This window comes from Ahaetulla prasina, chromosome 13 (assembly GCF_028640845.1).
Source record: "Ahaetulla prasina isolate Xishuangbanna chromosome 13, ASM2864084v1, whole genome shotgun sequence".
Classification (NCBI taxonomy): domain Eukaryota; kingdom Metazoa; phylum Chordata; class Lepidosauria; order Squamata; family Colubridae; genus Ahaetulla; species Ahaetulla prasina.
Window position 1 is genome coordinate 19,812,524 of NC_080551.1, and position 18,275 is coordinate 19,830,798.

At 39.6% G+C, this 18,275-nt stretch overlaps 2 protein-coding genes across 5 annotated transcripts in view; both read right to left on the reverse strand.

Annotated features, from left to right (window-relative positions):
- Window positions 1–3,179: 3,179 nt before the first annotated feature.
- Window positions 3,180–9,041, reverse strand: ARPP19 (cAMP regulated phosphoprotein 19). The gene is made up of 3 exons (XM_058156507.1): window positions 8,687–9,041; window positions 6,762–6,884; window positions 3,180–6,289 (listed from the first exon to the last, which is right to left on the reverse strand). Exons 1-3 carry the CDS (start codon window positions 8,729–8,731, stop codon window positions 6,119–6,121), a joined length of 339 nt encoding a protein of 112 aa, XP_058012490.1. The 5' UTR covers window positions 8,732–9,041; the 3' UTR covers window positions 3,180–6,118.
- Window positions 9,042–10,950: 1,909 nt separating this feature from the next.
- The window catches only part of ATOSA (atos homolog A), a 33,588-nt gene continuing 26,263 nt past the window's right edge, over window positions 10,951–18,275 (reverse strand). For all 4 annotated transcript variants that reach the window (XM_058156075.1, XM_058156074.1, XM_058156071.1 and 1 more), the window contains 6 exons: window positions 17,983–18,062; window positions 16,902–17,010; window positions 16,158–16,316; window positions 15,558–15,626; window positions 13,435–13,634; window positions 10,951–11,551 (listed from right to left, as the gene is read on the reverse strand). In XM_058156075.1, the coding sequence (XP_058012058.1) occupies window positions 11,398–11,551; window positions 13,435–13,634; window positions 15,558–15,626; window positions 16,158–16,316; window positions 16,902–17,010; window positions 17,983–18,062 (771 nt within the window). In that variant the 3' untranslated portion in view covers window positions 10,951–11,397. The remainder of the gene's footprint in view (window positions 11,552–13,434; window positions 13,635–15,557; window positions 15,627–16,157; window positions 16,317–16,901; window positions 17,011–17,982; window positions 18,063–18,275) is intronic.

Here is an 18,275-nt window from a genome sequence, read left to right on the forward strand (position 1 = left end):
GATGTGGTATAGTGATGGCGAACCTATGGCACGCGTTGCCGGAGGTGGCACGCAGCGCCCTTTCTGTGGGCATGCAAGCCGTCGCCCCAGTTCAGCTCCGCCACGCATGCGCAGGTAGCTCCTGCTGGCCAGCTGGTCTTTGGGTCTCTGCCCCACAGGGGTGTGCAGGAGGGCTGTGCGCCCAAGCATGGGGAGCAGGGGGCATGCACGTATTGCATTTTGGGGGTTCGGGCACGCGTGCTTTGAGTGCTCGGTCCGGAAAATGTTAGCCATCCCTGGTATAAGATCTCCTAGCAGGGGGTTGGACTAGAAGACCTCCAAGGTCCCTTCCAACTCTGTTATTCTATTCAATTCCTCAAGGATGAAAAGAAATCTTCCATTAGACCCAGTGAGATTCTTTCATCAGGGAGTAAGCATTTCAGCCTGCGAGGTGGTCTTTCCTGCCCCTGCCTTTAATACAGGTAGGTCTCGAGTTACAACAATTCATTTAGTGACTGTTCAGTTACAACACCACCAAAAAAAATGACTTAGCACCATTTTTTTCACAGTTACAACCTTGGTAGCACCCTCACCCAGGATCATGTGATCAAAATTCGGGTGCTTGGCAACTGGTTCATGCTTATGACTGTTGCTGTGTCCCAAGGTCATGTGATCCTCTTTTGCAATCTTCTGACAATCATAGTCAATGAGGAAGCCAGATTCACTTAACAACCGGGTTACTAACTCACCAACCGCAGTGATTAATTTAACAACTGCGGTAAGGTCATAATATGAGGCAAAACTCAATGTCTCGCATAACAACAGAAATGTTGGGCTCAATTGTGGTTGTAAGTCGAGGACTACCTGTATTCAGGGGTGTGTGGTGCGGGGGACGATGAGGATAAACTAAACTGAGTTATGAATGATGGTAAGTCAAGGACTACTTGAAAAACCTGATTTAGACATTATACTATAATGGCTCTGTGTTGAGATGGTTCCTCCATCGTCCTAAACCAGGGATTCCCCCAATCTTCAGCTCATTGACCCATGGAAGTATTCAGCAGGATCAAGCCATCATGAAATAAGCCATAGACATACATATGCACCCATCTTACTGTTGCTGTCTGGGTTAAGTAGGCTCCAAGTAGCAACCAAACTCAACTCTACTTTTCAAGATCAGTCATGGATAAGTGCTGCCACCTGCTGCCAGTCCTTTTTTTTTTTTTTGGTACAATATCCTGATAAACCAACCTTACAGGCTGGGTCTGTAATATTTATTTATTTATAGCAGGGGTCCTCAAACTATAGCCTGTGCAGGACCACAAGGCTGGCCCGCCCACATCATCCCGCTGGCCCCCACCTGTCTTCTGGAAGCTGAGGATGGCAAAAATGGGACGTACGGAGGCCCCAGGAGGCCAAAAACAGGGCCATTTTTTGGCCTCCCCAGCCTCCAGAGAAGGAGAGCAACACATACACACACACAAGGCAGCCACATCCCTTCATTAACCTGCTTTCCATCCCCAGGAGCATAACAAAGTTTAATTTGCATGTACTGTTTTATCAACTGCTAAGTTGGCCATGGCCACCCAGTCACATAACAACCTAGCCACACCCAGCCAGTCATGACCACGTAGCCATGCCCACCCAGCTGGCCCGGCCCCCCCAACAGTCTGAGGGATCGTGAATTTTGAGGTTTGAGGACCCCTGCTGAATAGCAAGCCAAGCACGAGTGGTTATGTTATGTACACATGGCCAATTTGTGCTCAACAAAAGATTGGGTTTCCACTAATCTTAATCCAACAAAGTCCATCCGTTAGATTTCTTAATGAAGCCCACAAAATAAATTGCAAGGCCAGACAACCTATGACCCATTGAGTCATCCTTTGAGAGAAAAGTAATCGTCTGATGTTACCACTTCCTGATGTTCAGTGTTGACCATATGACATCCTCCTTCCTTCCACAAGGCATAATTAAGCTGTTGTTTTTTTTAACCCTGAGGTTGGATGGTGCTGCCATTATCTCAAAAGTGTATCATGACTGTGAGACACTGCAGTGGCCAGAAGTTTGCAAATAAAACTGGTGTGAACATTGTGTAGATTCCATTAGGAATGATGGCTTTTGGATTTTTTTCTGCATCCTTTAAACTTTAAGCGGATTTGAGGTACCTTGATTCAGAAATCGTTGGGATATTAATATACCAGGAATGGGAGCCACTTCCTGCTGACTTCCCCATTTATTTTTATTTATTTTTTGGAATTTGTCAAACAAAAACGAGAACAAGAGAAAATACAAGGACAGGGATGATAGGCAAGTTAGTACATTGATGCACGCCCCCTCTACTGACCACTGACTTTGCTTGCGGGAAAGCTAGCTTTGCTTGCGGGCATCAGAAATAATAAATCACGTGAGCAAAGGGATGCTGCAACCGCCAAAAGTCAGCAGATAAAAGGGGTGGGAACATTGTGGAAATTCTTAATGCATTCTTTAAATTGGCACATACGTTGATTAAAAAAAAAATTCCAGTACAACCAGCCATTTAGGCCAACTGGAGGGTAAAAACAGACAGGAGAATTTTAGTAGCATAATATAGATTAGGCCAAAAAATAAGTCAGTTTACAGTGCTCTCCCTTACAGTGTGATATTTTTATACTAAAGCTAATGACATTGGCCCCCTTCCCACACATTTCCAAAAATTCTGAAACTCTCATAAAAGTTTAGTAATGTCTATCAAACCCCAATTTGTAAATGTTGGTTTACATTCAACTTGGCCGTTTTATCAACTGGAATACATCCTATTCGTCTGAATGTAAGTAGAAGATGTTTCTATTCAAATAGTTAAAAAGAGCTAAGGTTAGCTATGCAGGTGGAATTGAGCTTCTTCAGTTTACCAAAATTACAAGTACGCCAGATACCAATGTGTTACTGTATCTACAATGAGGGTATATTGCAGATAAAAACATGAACCAGCAATTTTGTACCAGAAACTACCAGAGGAAGTCGGAACATTGAAGAGTTTACATAGTTCCTGCCCCTTCAGGGATTTGACTGAAGAATCCATTCTGATGATTCTCGGATTAATTTTCAGAATCAATTTTCGTAAATGAATTGCATAGAAACAAGCCTATTAGTGTATTAAAATCAAATCATAACATTTAATACAATTTTTAGAAAAATAAGAACTGAGGTATATAGAGTTACAGTCAAGAACATTATAGGTTTAATATTGAATACATACTAGAAAACAGAAGCTTTTTCCTTAATACAAAATTAATTCCATGGAAACCAATGCTTTTAGTCAGAATTAAGGGATTCAAGGCAGTTATTGTGGGTGGGTGTGGGGGAGGGTGTATCAGTAAAACACCAGACAAAAGTTTCTACAGAGCAGTGAAAACTAATTGTATTTATTATGCATATTATACAGATTGAAAACTGTAGGGAGCAAATGAAATCCTCATTGCCTCAGGTTATGGAATGCACCAAAGAACTTATCAGAGCAGGCAATTCTTAATGTGGCCTCTGCATACACATCTTCACATATATATTCTTGTGACAATGGGCAAAGTTTGTGGATGGAGCCGAAGCAGGGAAAATTTTTTATCACTTGACACACTATTACTGAGCTACTGGGGAGGAGTTGGGAGGCTACCATCTATTTTGGGTACAGACATCCTTGAGCATTACTAATCACTGCATAAAGCAGATTGTTAGGCTGTAGTGCAGATCTCTGAAAAAGGTATCAAATGGTAAAACTCATATTATACAGTATATATACATATGTAACAGCTTTATATTGTTGAAATAAGCTGCAGCTTAGATGTCCATTCTCTCTTCCGAGAAATTATTACTGCTCAAACTATTTGCATCCTTAATAGAAGACCAACCTATCTTCAGTTGCTGAGGTTTTTTAGAGACAGAGATTCATTATCAAAGTCGACTGGTACTAGAATAGATATTCTTACAGTCATTCAGCTTGTGTTTTTTGTATCCTTAACGTTTGTCCAGTCTTATCAATACAAAAATATAACTTGTAAGCAGGAGAATGGAATGTTTAGATTGACATAGTTTATATACCTCCTTATCCACCAAACCAATTCACCTTGCTATAATCTGCAGCAATCTGTTAGGAAATCATTTTAAACTACTCAACAGGGTCAGTCTCTTATAAAAAAGAAACTGAATGTTTGTTAGAACAGCTTCCATTAAATGTTACATGTTCTCGAATCAGATACTAGGTTCTCAGTTCCATCCTTAACAAAGTATCTTTCCTGTGCTGATTTTACTGCTCACAATATTCAAATTCCAATACAACTGGGACATAAAATTGAAGCAGATTATAGCAGGAAGAGATCTCATGTCATTACTACTCAGAGACAAAAGAAAAAAATATAGCTTTAGGGGAGAAGTGACAAAATAGCCCTCCCAAATAAAACAGAAATTACAAATTATTCAATTCTGTCATCCGTGCAGCTAACAGAGTGATTTGGATCAATATAAAGTAACCTTTTAAAATTTGAGATGTAACAAGGCTAAGCCCAATACTTTGGAAAATGTTAATCTACTCATTACTCTGTATGAATGTTGAATTTATTTATAAAAGAAGCGCAGCAGAAATTTATTACTTTCAGAGACTACCTTGGGAAAAATCCAGTTTCTATTGCCTAATAAGTCAAATCTCTCAAACTATACAGAAAATCATAGTGAGAATATCAAGTAAATCTGAGATTTTAAGACAGACAAAATAGTATTTTTGTTGTTAACTTTTATATGTGTATAGATAGCCAATTATATCCAAGATACGATTGCTTTTAATATTTATAATATACAATGACAAAGCACTCTTATTTTACAAGACATCATAATTTTAGAACATATCAAATCTAACCAATACCATCTTTACTTCTTAATCTAAAAAGAGTTTGTATTCTTTTTAAACTACTCCTAAAATAGCAGATGCTGTTTTTATAATGTTGGAGCCTCTAGTAGCAGCACAGAAGTATCCATAATTTTTATAATTTAAACTTCTTGTATTTAATTTTAAAAAGAGATCTTCAAATGTGCTGAAGAAATACAGTAGTGCTGGAAGTCCCTATATAGGGCGATTTAAAAGCTTAATGTGTTTTAAGTTTAGTCCCTTGAAATAAATAGAACCTCGTTGTTTCAGATAAACTGTTTTGTATATATAGAGGAAATGTTTATATTGAACATTGTTATCAATTAACCAGAAAATGCATTGGTAAAGCTGATCTATCCATAGTGCTTCAACGGTTTCCAGATTTTAAGCATACAAATTATAACTTTTCACCAAGGAGGTTTTGATTCAAATAAGCATTATGGTTTTCCAAGAGACAGAATTTGTGCTTGCAGTTGGCACATTTTTAAAAGTGTAAAGTTAACGTATTTGCAAAAATTGTGCAAAACTATCTTATTTACAGACATGGCACAAAAGTGAATGCAGTCAATACACATGCACACTTCATCCACTTTAAAAATGTGTTTCTATGCTACAGGACCCAAAAGAATACCAGCTTCAACAGACAGTTGTCAATAAGCACAAAGTTTACAAGAATTACACCAAAATGAGCAAATATTGCTCAAGTAAAAAAATCTATTGTTAAAGCTGAAGTAGGTTTAAGGCCATTCAAGTTCAAGAGTAAATACACAAATTTAGTGAGAGCCCCATCGTTTTTAATACATGCTTTACCTTCTAGCAACTTACTGTCTAAAACCTCTACTTTTCAAAACCAAAACACAAGAAAAAAAAAGGACCTTGTATTTGATTCAAACATATTACACTGTAATTAAAGTGAACTAAGGAACGCCAAAACATTAAAAATTTTCAAACTTGCTTTGTCACTTGCTGGAACCAGCCCTACACTAGCAAACGGGTAATATGTACATTTTTCAAGTAGATTACATTGCTCTAAACAAAACATGTCCTTTTTTAAAAAAAATCAGTGCATTGTTCTCAACTCGTCCAAGGACTATGCAATTCTTAATTGGACTCTTACAATAGCAGCACACGCTACCACTACCTGCCAAGCAGTCAGTCAATGACTTAGTGGAAACAAAAATGTGAGGAAAAAAAAACTTAAGGAAAGATTAAGGGAATAAGAAGTTTCATGCAGTTCTGCCAGCCTAGTCAGCCAGCTAGTTTGCTAGCAACAAGAGATGGTTTCCGTTGTGGAAGGTCCTGTGGTGTAGGAATGTGGTCACCTGTGACTTCAGTCTTATCAGGAGCTGCAGTAGGAAGCTGCTTGTTCTTCATCTTTGCTTTTGCCATATTGTAATCCCCAGAATCAAAGTACTTTTGCTGCAAGATAAACATTATCAAGTGAAATATAACAAATATATAATGTAGTTCCTCCAAGAATTACCTACATGCTTCAGCATCTAGGCTAATTTAATCAAGTTGATGCATATGCAGAATAAAAGGCATGTTGAGCCTTACCTGGAAAAAACTCACCAGAGATAAAATGCGTTAAGATGGAGAACCCTGGTTTTATCATTTGACAGTTAGAATTGCTTACAACATCCTGTCCACATTAATGAATAGGGTATTTAGCATTGCAATCACAGGCCAAGAATGCATTCATTATGAACAGAATGCATGAAGTATCTCAAAAGGAGATCTACAGCATTCATTTGTATCCTTGAAGATAAATTAAAAGCATTGTTTGAATATTCTATATGCTATTATACTAGGATACAGGTTTTAGTTTCAGAGCAAACAAAGATAAATTAAAACATTTCCCTTTATTATGTAGATTAGTTTTATATCTTACTCCTTTCTGAAGTCTCTTCCTCAAAAAATCTGAGCCCCCAGGCTTTTGGCCCAGATGAGGATATCTTGCTTTCAACTTTGCTTCTTCAGCTTTCTCAGGACTAATCACCTTATCTTCCATTTCCTAAAAATATAAGAAACTGGCATTTTATTACAGTTTTGTGATTTCACAATTCATATTGTGATATCCTAATAATTTAAAAAATCTATAATCCAATCCAACAATTACTTCATAATTGTTTCTTGGCTAAATAATGTAAGGGCTATGTTTGCAAAACATAAAAGACCAATTGCACAACACATACTTGGAATATACTGTCAACTATAACTCTGCAATACTGTAGTACATGTAATATGCTACCTATGTGAGCAAACCGGTAAAAGTATTACAAGATCCCTACTTAAAAGATTGCATTCCAAGCCAACAAGCAATTATTTTAATTTTTGCCAAGGTACTAAGTGTCTATGGAGATTCTCAGTCATCCAGGTCATAATTGTCCCAAAGGTGCTTTTTCAAAAGGTAACTGGACTTTCTGGTTTTTCTTTGAAGATGTTTTTCTTCTCATCCAAGAGGCTTCTTCAGCTCTTGGAGCTAAAGAAGCTTCTTGGATGAGAAGCAAAATGTCTTCAAAGAAAAACCAGAAAGTCCAGTTACCTTCTGAAAAAGCACCTTTAAGTCAAGATCCTAAGTTATTTTGTTCATGTTTGTCCTATATTTGACACTTTCTGCTCCTTTTTTATGGTCTGAAACACGACCCAGGAGACTGGGACCAAGCAATGGTCATATAAAGGCTTGGAGACTAAAACATATGAAGAAGAGTTGCAGGATTTGGGTTTGGCTCGTCTAGAGAAAAGAAAGACTAGGGAGAACACGATAGCAGTATTCCAGTATTTAAGAGGTTACCACAAAGAGGTGTGGGGGGGGTCAACTTATTTTCCAAAGAGGGCAGGACAAAAAACAATGGATGGAAACTAATCAAGGAGAGAAGCAACCTAGAAGTAAGGAGAAACTTTGTAAGAGTGAGGAAAATTAATCAACCAGGTTGCCACCAGAAGTTGTAGGTGCTTCCATCACCGGAGGTTTTTAAAAAAAAGACTGGACAGTCACGTATGTGAAATAGTATAGGTTTTCCTGCTTGAGCAGTGGGCTGGACTAGAAGACCTCCAAGGTCCCTTCCAGCTCTATTCTGATTCCGAACTCCGCTTTCATCCTTGAGGCTATTAAACGCAACCCCTGAGCCAAGACAAAGATCTACCTCCACCCAAGTTTCGGGGATAGGACTGACGGGCTACCTTGAACCGCAGAAGGCCGCTGGGCACAGCCGGAGTCTCTGATCATCACTCCTTCATTTTTCGTGGGGGTGGGAGGGGCTGCGCATTAGAGCCCGATGACGTCAGAATCCCGCCTCGCCTGCTGCAATCAGACGCCCCCGGCGCCCGCAGCCACGGGGGGGGGGGCACGCCCACCTGGGGGGGGTCCCGGGAAACCCCTCCCGCTCTCGGGGGGGCGGGGTAGGGATCCAATTCGGAGTTATTCCACCATCGTGGAGAGACCGGGGGGGGGGGTAAACCCGCAGAGGCTTGCCTGGCTGCGTGGGCGTGTGTTCCCCCCTCCCACTTTCTCGCGGGGGCGTGAGAGGAAATCGTGCCTCGGGTGGGGGGAGCCTGCAGCCCCCACTGTGTGTGGTGGAGGAGGAGAGCCAGGAAGGGCGGTTTTTTTTCTACACACGCACCCCGCAGAGTAGGCCTCTCCGGAGCCTCGGCAGTAACCCCCCATCCCCCCCTCACGTCCACCCCGCCGTGTAACGCTCGGCGGAGACCGGGGAGACGGCCGTTCCTCCCTCGCCCGCCGGAAGTTTTCTCCTCCTGGCTTGCCGCCGCCGCCGCCGCCCGCTGTTCTCCCGACCGTCCTCCTTTGCCCCTCACCTTCTGCTCCTCTGCCGAAGCGGGCTCCAGGTTCTCCGCAGACATGGCGCCCAGACAACCGGGATGCCAGCAACCACCCCACCCCGGGCGAGAAAGGCCTACCGCCTGGAAAGCGAAGCTCCAACCACCGCCTGCGGCTGCTGGTATCCCCCCCTCACACACAGAGCCGCTCACAAGATGGCCGACGGCGAAGACGGCGAGCCGACCGGGCCAAACTTCCTCTTTGGGCTCGAGACGCCTCCTAAGAGCAAAATGAGCGAGCCGCGCACCAAAGCAAGAGAGGCGCGGAAGGCGACTGGCTCCTTGCGCGAGCTTGGCTTGTTAGGCTGCGTGCGTCATCGCCTACGTCACTGGGAGTTGATCCCGAGGCATTCTGGGAGCTGAAGTTCTGAAGGAGGTACCTTATTGGTCCCACTGGAGATGTAGCGAGAGGAACATTTAAGGCTGTAGTGGAGCGCTTGAGAAGTTCCAGAGCGCTTTCTCACGAGTAGAGAGATGTATGGGATAAGCGTGGTTGAGCCATGTCTTTCTGCAATTTCAGGAAAACCTCGTTGGTGTAACAATGCACTACTATTAATCGTTTCATAGTTCCCATCACCAATCTCTTTCCACTTATGACTGTATGACTATAACTTGTTGCTGGCAATCCTTATGATTTATATTGATATATTGATAATCAATTGTGTTGTAAATGTTGTACCTTGATGAACGTATCTTTTCTTTTATGTACACTGAGAGCATATGCACCAAGACAAATTCCTTGTGTGTCCAATCACACTTGGCCAATAAAAATTCTATTCTATTCTGTCTGTATACTTGGAAATGTTTGGTTCTGAAATCTAAGGATTGAAACCGTGGGAAATTTGCAAAGGATAAATCGGATTGCTAACTGGCCTTTTATGTAATATTAAAGAAGTGACCTTAAATTTTAAGGCAATTCTCACTCTGCTTACTCATCAGTTAGCTTTTTTTTAATGACGGGGTGAATTTGACTGACAGCAAATTTCTAAGCCATTTTTTTAGTTTCAGCACCCAAAGGGACTTAAGACTCAATCTGAAGCATGTATTTTTGCCTTTTTATATTCCCTTTCCATTCTTTAGTGCCTAAAGTGGCTTAAGATGCTTATTTCAAGGCCACCAAATCTTTGCCCTTCAGATCTCTTGGATGCTGGAGTGGGGGGGTGTCAAGTTTAGATTTGCTTGATATTCAAATGCATGCTAAGAAAGCAAGTGTTTCAGTAATTATCTACCGTAATTACTCTAACACTCCACTTTAGTAGGAGGGTAAGATTTGTAGAGTAAATAAGCCTAATTTCTTTCATTTCTTTTTGGAAAGGGATTTTGCAAGGGGGGAAAAAAAAACTATGGTTGCAACAAAGACGAAGTATCTTTCCCAGAAACTATTTTTTATTTTTCAGACCTGTAAAGGAACTAAGTTTGTAGGGGATCAAGTATTGAGATAAACCCTTTGCTTAACCAAGTGTCTTTTGTTTAACGCTGTATTTTGGGATTGAATAACAAAAGAGAAATATAAGCAATATAAGAATAATGCTTCTCTTAATTCTAATTCTTCCAAAACACGAATTAGCACTGTCTGAAGCAGTGTTTTTCAACTTTGGCAACTCGAAATCTACCCCTCTTCAAGTTTTTAAGTTTGAGAAACACAGCTCTAAAGAGTATTCTTCCATTACAGCAGCTGTACTAAGCCATGGCAAGGGCAGTTCTTTTGCAATTATATACTGCAATGAAAGAATTAACTTTCCAGAACCAACCATGGAACAAAAAAGGGGGACGTGACCCTCTATCCACTGAGCACAAAGACTCTCTCAAAATAAAACCAGAATTCAAATATAGCCGTTTTCACATATATTTACAATATAAATATGACTTTGTTTTCACAGTACATTTTAAAAAATAAAAAAAAGGCCTGTAGTCTGAGAAAGTCAGGCATGGGACAGCAGTGTAATGCCAAATGTGTGGTATCTATTAGGATAAAGTGAAATGCTTAAGGAGAAACCTTTAAATAGGAAAGAAAATGCTAATTATGAGTCAACTTAACCATGAGTAATCAAAAACGTTTTTCTTTTGGTATGGTTTTGTGTTTATCATGGAAACTAAGCATGGAAAGAAATGAGCAATGGAAAAGACACACAAGATCCTCCTCCTGCCCCCACATCCTTTGCATAGTATGATAATGTAATGGAAGTTCAAAATCTCATCTTTATTCTAAGTGAGTTAAGAGTCACTGAAAAACACATCACGCATCAAAGTAAAGGTTCTGTATATATTTCAAGATTTCAATATTAATGTCAAAAATACGTAGTATGATTTTACATCGGATTTGTGCTACATTAGAACAGTAAAGACAAACATCACTTAAGTGAAAGGAACGTTAAATATTAAATAACCCCAAAATAAAAATAAAATAAGGTGTAAACACTAAACTAATTTGGGACTCTGCTATTGCAACACATCCAATGAAGTGGTTTAAAACGAGTATAAAAAAGGTTACGACTAAGTGTTTTCCAGTCTATTCAGAATACACAAAGCTCATTCTAAAAACTTTTCTGAACTGGTCCAAGAGATTTTGACTCCCATCTGACCATCCTTCTCACTACCTCCGTGATTCAGGTTTTGCACAGGATATTTTATTGTTTTGTCTTGAATAATAATCTGGCCATTGAGGAAATAAGTTTCACGGTTGTGTTTTGCTAACACCGGGGTGAAAACTGCGGATTCATTGGAGATTCAGTGTAAGATTTGAGTTCATATGCAGCGCCACTGTCCACTTCCATAGATTTTCGTGAAAACAGAAGTCTTACATCTCTGTAGAGGTAGATCTTTCCAGACTTGGAACTCTGGAACCTGGGAAAGGAACAGGTAACTGATAAATAATCACATTAACAACTGTCAACGTCTCACAAGAGTGAAGTCCTACATGAGCCTAAGTAAAAATTAGCAGCATTTCTGCCTAGGAATCTAGCAAGTCTCCATACAGTAACGTCTTGTAAGGTCTTCCAAGATTCAGCCATTTTTAAAATTATTTTTTATTTCCTGCCAGTATCATCAGATTTCATGAGTTCTTTGGCATTCCAAACAACAATTCCTGTTTGAAACAATGACAGTTTGAACCTAGTACAAAAGTGACTCATTGTTTTTTAGTTCATTTATTTGATGCTTGCTTCCCAATGTTCAAAGTTATTTGAAATAAGAACAAATTTAACAAGCAAAGCACCCTAGCATAACCATTAATGTTTATATCTCAAAATAGTGTTCCTTATTTTTTTTCTACGCCACCACTCTACTCTCTCTGTGTGAACTGTCTATAGCAATTTTGAAGAACTTTCAGTCCAGATGCAAGTATACCATAAATTAATGTCTGGGTATTTAGTTTATTTTACAGAAGCTGGTTTAGACATTCAAGCGATCCAGTGAGTCTACATGAAGAGCTGCATTATTGACCTCTTGGGTTTTGCAAGACAACTTTTATAAATAGTAAATGTCAGCTTTAGTCTGGTTCGAATGTTTTTGCTGACCATTTCCTAAGGTAGGTTCACCACGGCAGTGTGGCACATCCTAAATTAGCGCCTCCCAGGAGATTCAGCCATTAAATAGTTGACTGTACCAAGACTTATTTTCTTTTGGAGAGGATGCCTATGATTTCAGCCGCTAAACCTGAGTTGCTTAGTTTTAATTTTCAAATTAATTCAAATTGTTCAAATAAGGAGGAAAAGAAAATCTGTCAAAGCAAATTGATGCTGTCTATGTTTCAATTGATAGGTGAATGCAACGGCATTCTCAATCATAGCCTTGTTCCAAAAGATGCTCCATTGCTACTTAAAATTAGGAGGTTCCTAAATTAGGTGGAATAGGGCTGGGTAATGTGTGCCCAGCAACACACACAGTCCCTAAGTTCCCTTAAAAGCCCCTTTTGTTTTATTTATAATTTATTTATTTGTAAAATGTATTAATTTATCTTAACACAAGATCACTCTGAATGGTTTACAATCTTAACTCTAACCCAATCTTAATCTTATAATAACAGGGAATAACAGAGTTGGAAGGGACCTTGGAGGTCTTCTAGTCCAACCCCCAGCTCAGGCAAAGAAACCCTATACCAGTGATGGTGAACCTTTTAGACACCGAGTGTCCACACTGAAAGGTGTGTGCATGCGTACATGTGCATGCATGAGTGGGCATGCATGAATGTGAGCATGTGCAGACATGTGGGCATGTGTAGACATGCGCATGCGCAGACATGTGTGTATGCACAGCAAAGACCCAAAGACCTGCTGGCCGGCGGGAGGCGAAGCATCCCAACAGCAGCAGCACGGCAAGAGGTAAGATCTTTTTCGTGAGCTTCTGTTTCATCGTTTGCAGGGAAACAGAAGCTCATGAAAGAAACACCACCGAGATCTGACCTGGGGAGATGGCGCGTGTGCTAGCAGAGAGGGCTCTGCATGCCACCTCTGCCATGCGTGCCATAGGTTCGCCATCACAACCCTGTCCCATTTCACTAGTCTTTGATCGTGACTGCTGAGAAGTGACAGCACATTTCCTGCTCTTTGAGGAAAACCATTGTGCAAGTATATCACCATTAAAAGGGGGGGGGAACCACCAAAAACCCCACCCTGCCAACCATCTTCGGCACAGCCCCATCCTGTCGTGTCAACTGCAGCCCCTTGGGGCCCTCCAAAGGTCCTGCCAGATAGCATCTCAGACCTTTGTTTCCTCAGCCACGTTCTCACCTCAGATGAATGAGGTAGCGTAATAGTCTCTCTTCAGTATGTCGAGTATTTTGTTGAATAATGCTTTTTCTTGTTTCTCGCTTCACGGGGACAGAAAAAGTTCTTTGCCGCAGGAATGTCTGGTGATTGGCAGGCATCTCTCGTAAGTCATAGATCACCACAAACATCTTCACCACAGTCTTGTTAGGATTAAATAAGGTCTAGAGGGGGGAAAAAAGAATGGCCTCATTTGAGAATTGATTGAAATCGTTAAAGCAGATAAAAAGAATGAAATGTATTTAGAAAGATGGATCCATGGTATCTCCTCCAGAAAATTTGTTCATCCAGTGTTACCGGGATGGAGGAAACTGTGGTTTTGGCCAACCCTAATCTAACACCAGATGCTCAGTTTTCTCACTGGTGCTTCTTAAGCTACAAAAAATAATTTTAACATGTTATTCCCTCTTCCAGTGCTGTGTTTGGACAAATACAGTTAGCAGTCATTATTTAAAGCTACTGCTTAACATTACTCTTATGTACATTTTAATTTTATCAAGTACTGTTCCAATTAGAAATCGGTTTAACAACCTCTGAGATTGAAGGGAAAAAAAACACCTCACTTCAGTGCCCAAGCTTTGTATTATACCTTTCTGGTCATAATTTCCGGTTTTGTTTTGAGATGGTATTGCAAAGAATTACTAAATATTTTGATTAGAGGGGTACGAATAATGTAGTGTATTGAAGCAAAGCTAAAAATTTCCTAGAAGCACCCCAAAAACGATTAAATGTATTATGACGCCAAATTTCATGAACCAAAGACTACCTATGGGGCTGTAGCCTGAATAAAACTGACTGACCCACATCTGTATGATTGGGGGAAGATTCAAAAACAAATGAAATGCTGAAGATGCAGACATCTAACAATTGCATATTACTGCCTTTCACAATGCGGTTGTAAATGTGACATAGACACTCTTGCATTAGTGAGCTGATTAACTCATGTAAATGTGATAAAAATCTTTGCCTTGACTTAATCATTGCTTAGTAGAATTGATTCTATTAGGAATCACTCTCTACAAAATCTCTGTATTTTGCAAACGGATTAATTTCTCAATAGGAAACTAATCATCTCCTTTGAACTTATCTTTAGCCGATTTGCAGTAAGAACTAAGAACATTTAGAGTCTATCATCAAGCAGATATCCTCCAGCTTTCACAGAAATGAGCCCTATCCTGGGTGGGGAAAAATAGTGCAGAGAAAATTTCTTTCTTACTCTTAACCTGAAGCAGTGTGACCCCTGCAATTAACCATGTATCTTCACAAACACTATCTCCCTATTTCTCAATTAGCCTAAATTGACTTGTAGGGTCAGAGGTGTACTTCTTCACCTAAAACAATGAAACACAGCATCAGATTATTTTCACTCTCCTTGTCCTCGTCAAGCTTTTTATTTTATTATTATTTTATTATTTTCAATGTTTAGCTCTACAATGCAATAAAACTTTATCAAAGCATTTATATGATCTTCTGATCAGCAAACTAAAAGATGGGCGTGAAAATTGAACATATAGCTCACTCAAAAGAGACTTCATCAATGTTACCTTCTCAATTTGGACAGAAGTATCATGTGACCTGCCACAAGAATTTGTCCTGGGCCTTCTGTTTTTGAATATTTTTGTTTATGAGAAATACAATGAACAATAAACCCATTAAAACAGTTTTACTAATGGGAGAATATCCAGAAGGCAATTAAGATCAGGGCACCAGAAGCTAAGTCTCAGAAAGATACTGAAGGACCTGGTTAAGTTTAGCCTTAAGCAAAGTTGATTGAAAAGGGTAAGATGTAAGTCTTCAACTACCTAAAAGCGCTACAAAATGGATGAGACTTATTTTCTCTCAGCAATTGGCAAGATACTGGATTTTAGTCACAAGAAGGCAGATTCCAACTGAACGTTAATGGTATGAATAATTCAGTGCTGGAACCTCTTACAAAGGGGTGGTACCCTCCCTTCAGTAGCTGTGTTCAAGCAAAAACTATCCAGCCCTCCACCTGAGATACCTCAATTTGGATTTCTGCACTGAGCAAGGAATTAAGACTCCATGGCTCATGAACTCAATGTAATTGTCTGCCACACAATACGTACCACTTGTATTGTTCCTGAAGGAGGTACCCGATAACCCCTTTTACCAAGGGACTCTAAAGCGATTACACCCTGAGAGGGAAATGAGAAGAAAACAAGAAGCGTTAGATTACAACTAGGCATAGGGACAGAAGAATTAGCACATCAAAGTAATTAATTCACAAATTTATACCAGAGATAAAGTGTGAATAAGCATTTTTGCCTAGTCTTTGACATTCAAGGAGGCAATTAGAAGCATTACAGTGCTGTCTGGTGTCTCTTATTGGAGTTATGGAGCAATATTGGATTGGAAGGGCAATATCTGTGCAGCTTTTCTCAAGATTCATGTGGTAGCCCCATGAAAAATGTAAAAGATGTTTAGAACAGGGGTCTCCAACCTTGGCCACTTTAAGACTTGTGGACTTCAACTCCCAGAATTCCTCAGCAAGTCTTAAAGTGGCCAAGATTGTGGAGACCCCTGGTTTAGACTATAGAAGGGTTTCCTGCCTGAGCAGGGGGTTGGAGCAGAAGACTTCCAGGGTCCCTTCCAACTCTCTTACTCATTTAAGATGTTAGAAGTTACACAATATACATTTTCTACACATAGAATGCTGAAATATTTACCATATACGGAGAGGGTGCGTTGTCCTCAGAAACACTGTAAAAAGAAACTTCAACGGGAAGAGTCATGTGAGTTGGACAGAAAAGTCCACTTGCTCCCACTTCAGCTGTGAAGCCGCCTACAATACCCAGTGGATCTAAGCGATAGTTCAGTACAGATTCCTAAAAGGACAAAGGCAACATTGAAAAATGCTTATAGATGGCTACGATTTTATTGGTCAATGTATGCCCTTCCTTTCCCTCTATCTGGAAGATTACTACCCACTGGGGTAAAACCATTAAAATACACGTATGGCTCTTAGAAGCATCTCAGTGTGAAAACTAAAAACATTATCCTAAGAATCAAGTCTTGATTTGTATTTGAAAATGGAGAGAGAGAGAGAAGGAACAAAAGGTAACTCTTGAAAGAATTTGGAAAGAACAGAAGTCTTCGGCTCCCAAAACTTCCCCTTCCAGCATGCTTAAAGATGCCAAGGTTGAAAAACTTTGGTCTAGTCTAGATAATGGTTGAAAAGGAAGTTCCCAGTGCTGACTTAATTCTTCTGGCTCAGGGCTGGTCAATCCAACTGGCAATGGTTTTCAAAAGTCTCAAGAACAAGCTATTGGTAGGACTGGATTCTTTTAACTGAAGATCAGCTGCCTGAACTTGGCACCTTCTCCATGCAAGCTGTATCAATGAGATAAGTTTTGCAGAAAACAGCTAGTTTGTCAGTTACAAAGAAAAAGATTTTGGAATATTTAACTTACCTCAAAGTTTCCAAGAAGGCTAAGACTTGTAACAGATGGTGTACTGGAACTTAGGAGTGCTTTCTCATCGATGTCAGAATCGTTCTCTTTGCTTATATATCGTTGTGGACTAATTTAAAAATCAAAATACAGAGGTCTAAGATTCTTCCTCCCATCACATGCATTCCAGTCATTTGTTTTTAAGACACAGGCCTCAAATGCTTAGGCTTTGAATTAAAAGGTCACAATTTCAGTACTATAATACTGATCAAATCCTCTCTAAAGAAAACTAACTCACTGCATAGATAGTATTTAGGGGGGAAAATGCTACCGTAGGTGACACAAGGCATCGATCTGTAATCCTTAGGAATTTCTAGGTGTTAGATTTACTAGTTTTGTATAGTAATTCATGAACTTTAACTCCTTAAGCCAGACACAATTAAGTCTGCTTTGTGTCACTGGTTATATAACAATGACCTCAGGTCAAACAATGGACTCTAGGCACTGCAACATCTATCAATAATAAATTAAAAAGTTATGGAAGCAATTTCTTCTGCTGTTACATTGCGATGTAATATGGTGGAGGAATCCAGCAAACTTGCTGATGACTGAACATTTGTGAACCCTTAGAACAGTGTGTTCAATAAAATATAACCCCTATAATATACTGGGTGTTTGTTTATGAAAAATATTATGTAGTCTCTAATAATGCATTGTTACACATACAGTAGGTTCTAAAATAGTGTTTTTTGGACTTGGCAATTTTAAGACTACAACTCCCAGAATTCTTCAGCCATCATGGGACTTCTGGGAATTGAAGTCCATGTATCTTAAAATTGCCAAGTCCAAAAAACACTATTTTAGAACTATGTGTAACCATGCATTATTAGAGACTACAACATAATCTAGTTTCCATAAACAAACACCTAGTATAAAGTTGTGGGTCAAATTTAATTGAACATACTGTCTATATTCACCGTCTTTACTCCTCTTTCTGAATTGCTCCAATTCATTCACCTTTTTTCCAAAATATTAATTTGCTCCAAAGTATATTTTACAATACGTATATTTAGGATGTTAGAAAATGTATTTCAAAAAATACCTTTTGGAGGACAAACATTTCAGACGCAATAATGATGCATCAAGATCAAAGCATCCTGTCTGTGTTTTTCTTTCAGGAACCTGCAAAGACAGAAACAGAGTTCTGTTTTTTGTATTCCAAGACAAGAGCCCGAAATTTTAGTGCATACAATATTTATGATAATGATTAAAATTAAACAATGAGACTAACACCAATTGGCTGGATGAGGCAATGTTCCCAGATACCAGAACTGGGAGCTTTCAAAAGATAACTTAAAGGCTAAACACACTGGATTGTTTCCACCATTTGTGGTT

Excerpts from the sequence above, each read along its gene's own strand:
- ARPP19 (XM_058156507.1), bottom strand. The coding sequence starts at position 8,731 with ATGTCTGCGGAGAACCTGGAGCCCGCTTCGGCAGAGGAGCAGAAG. Across the intron at positions 6,885-8,686 it reads CTTCGGCAGAGGAGCAGAAG|GAAATGGAAGATAAGGTGAT; the intron begins GTGAGGGGCAAA and ends TTATATTTTTAG. Across the intron at positions 6,290-6,761 it reads GGAAGAGACTTCAGAAAGGA|CAAAAGTACTTTGATTCTGG; the intron begins GTAAGATATAAA and ends TTTATCTTGCAG.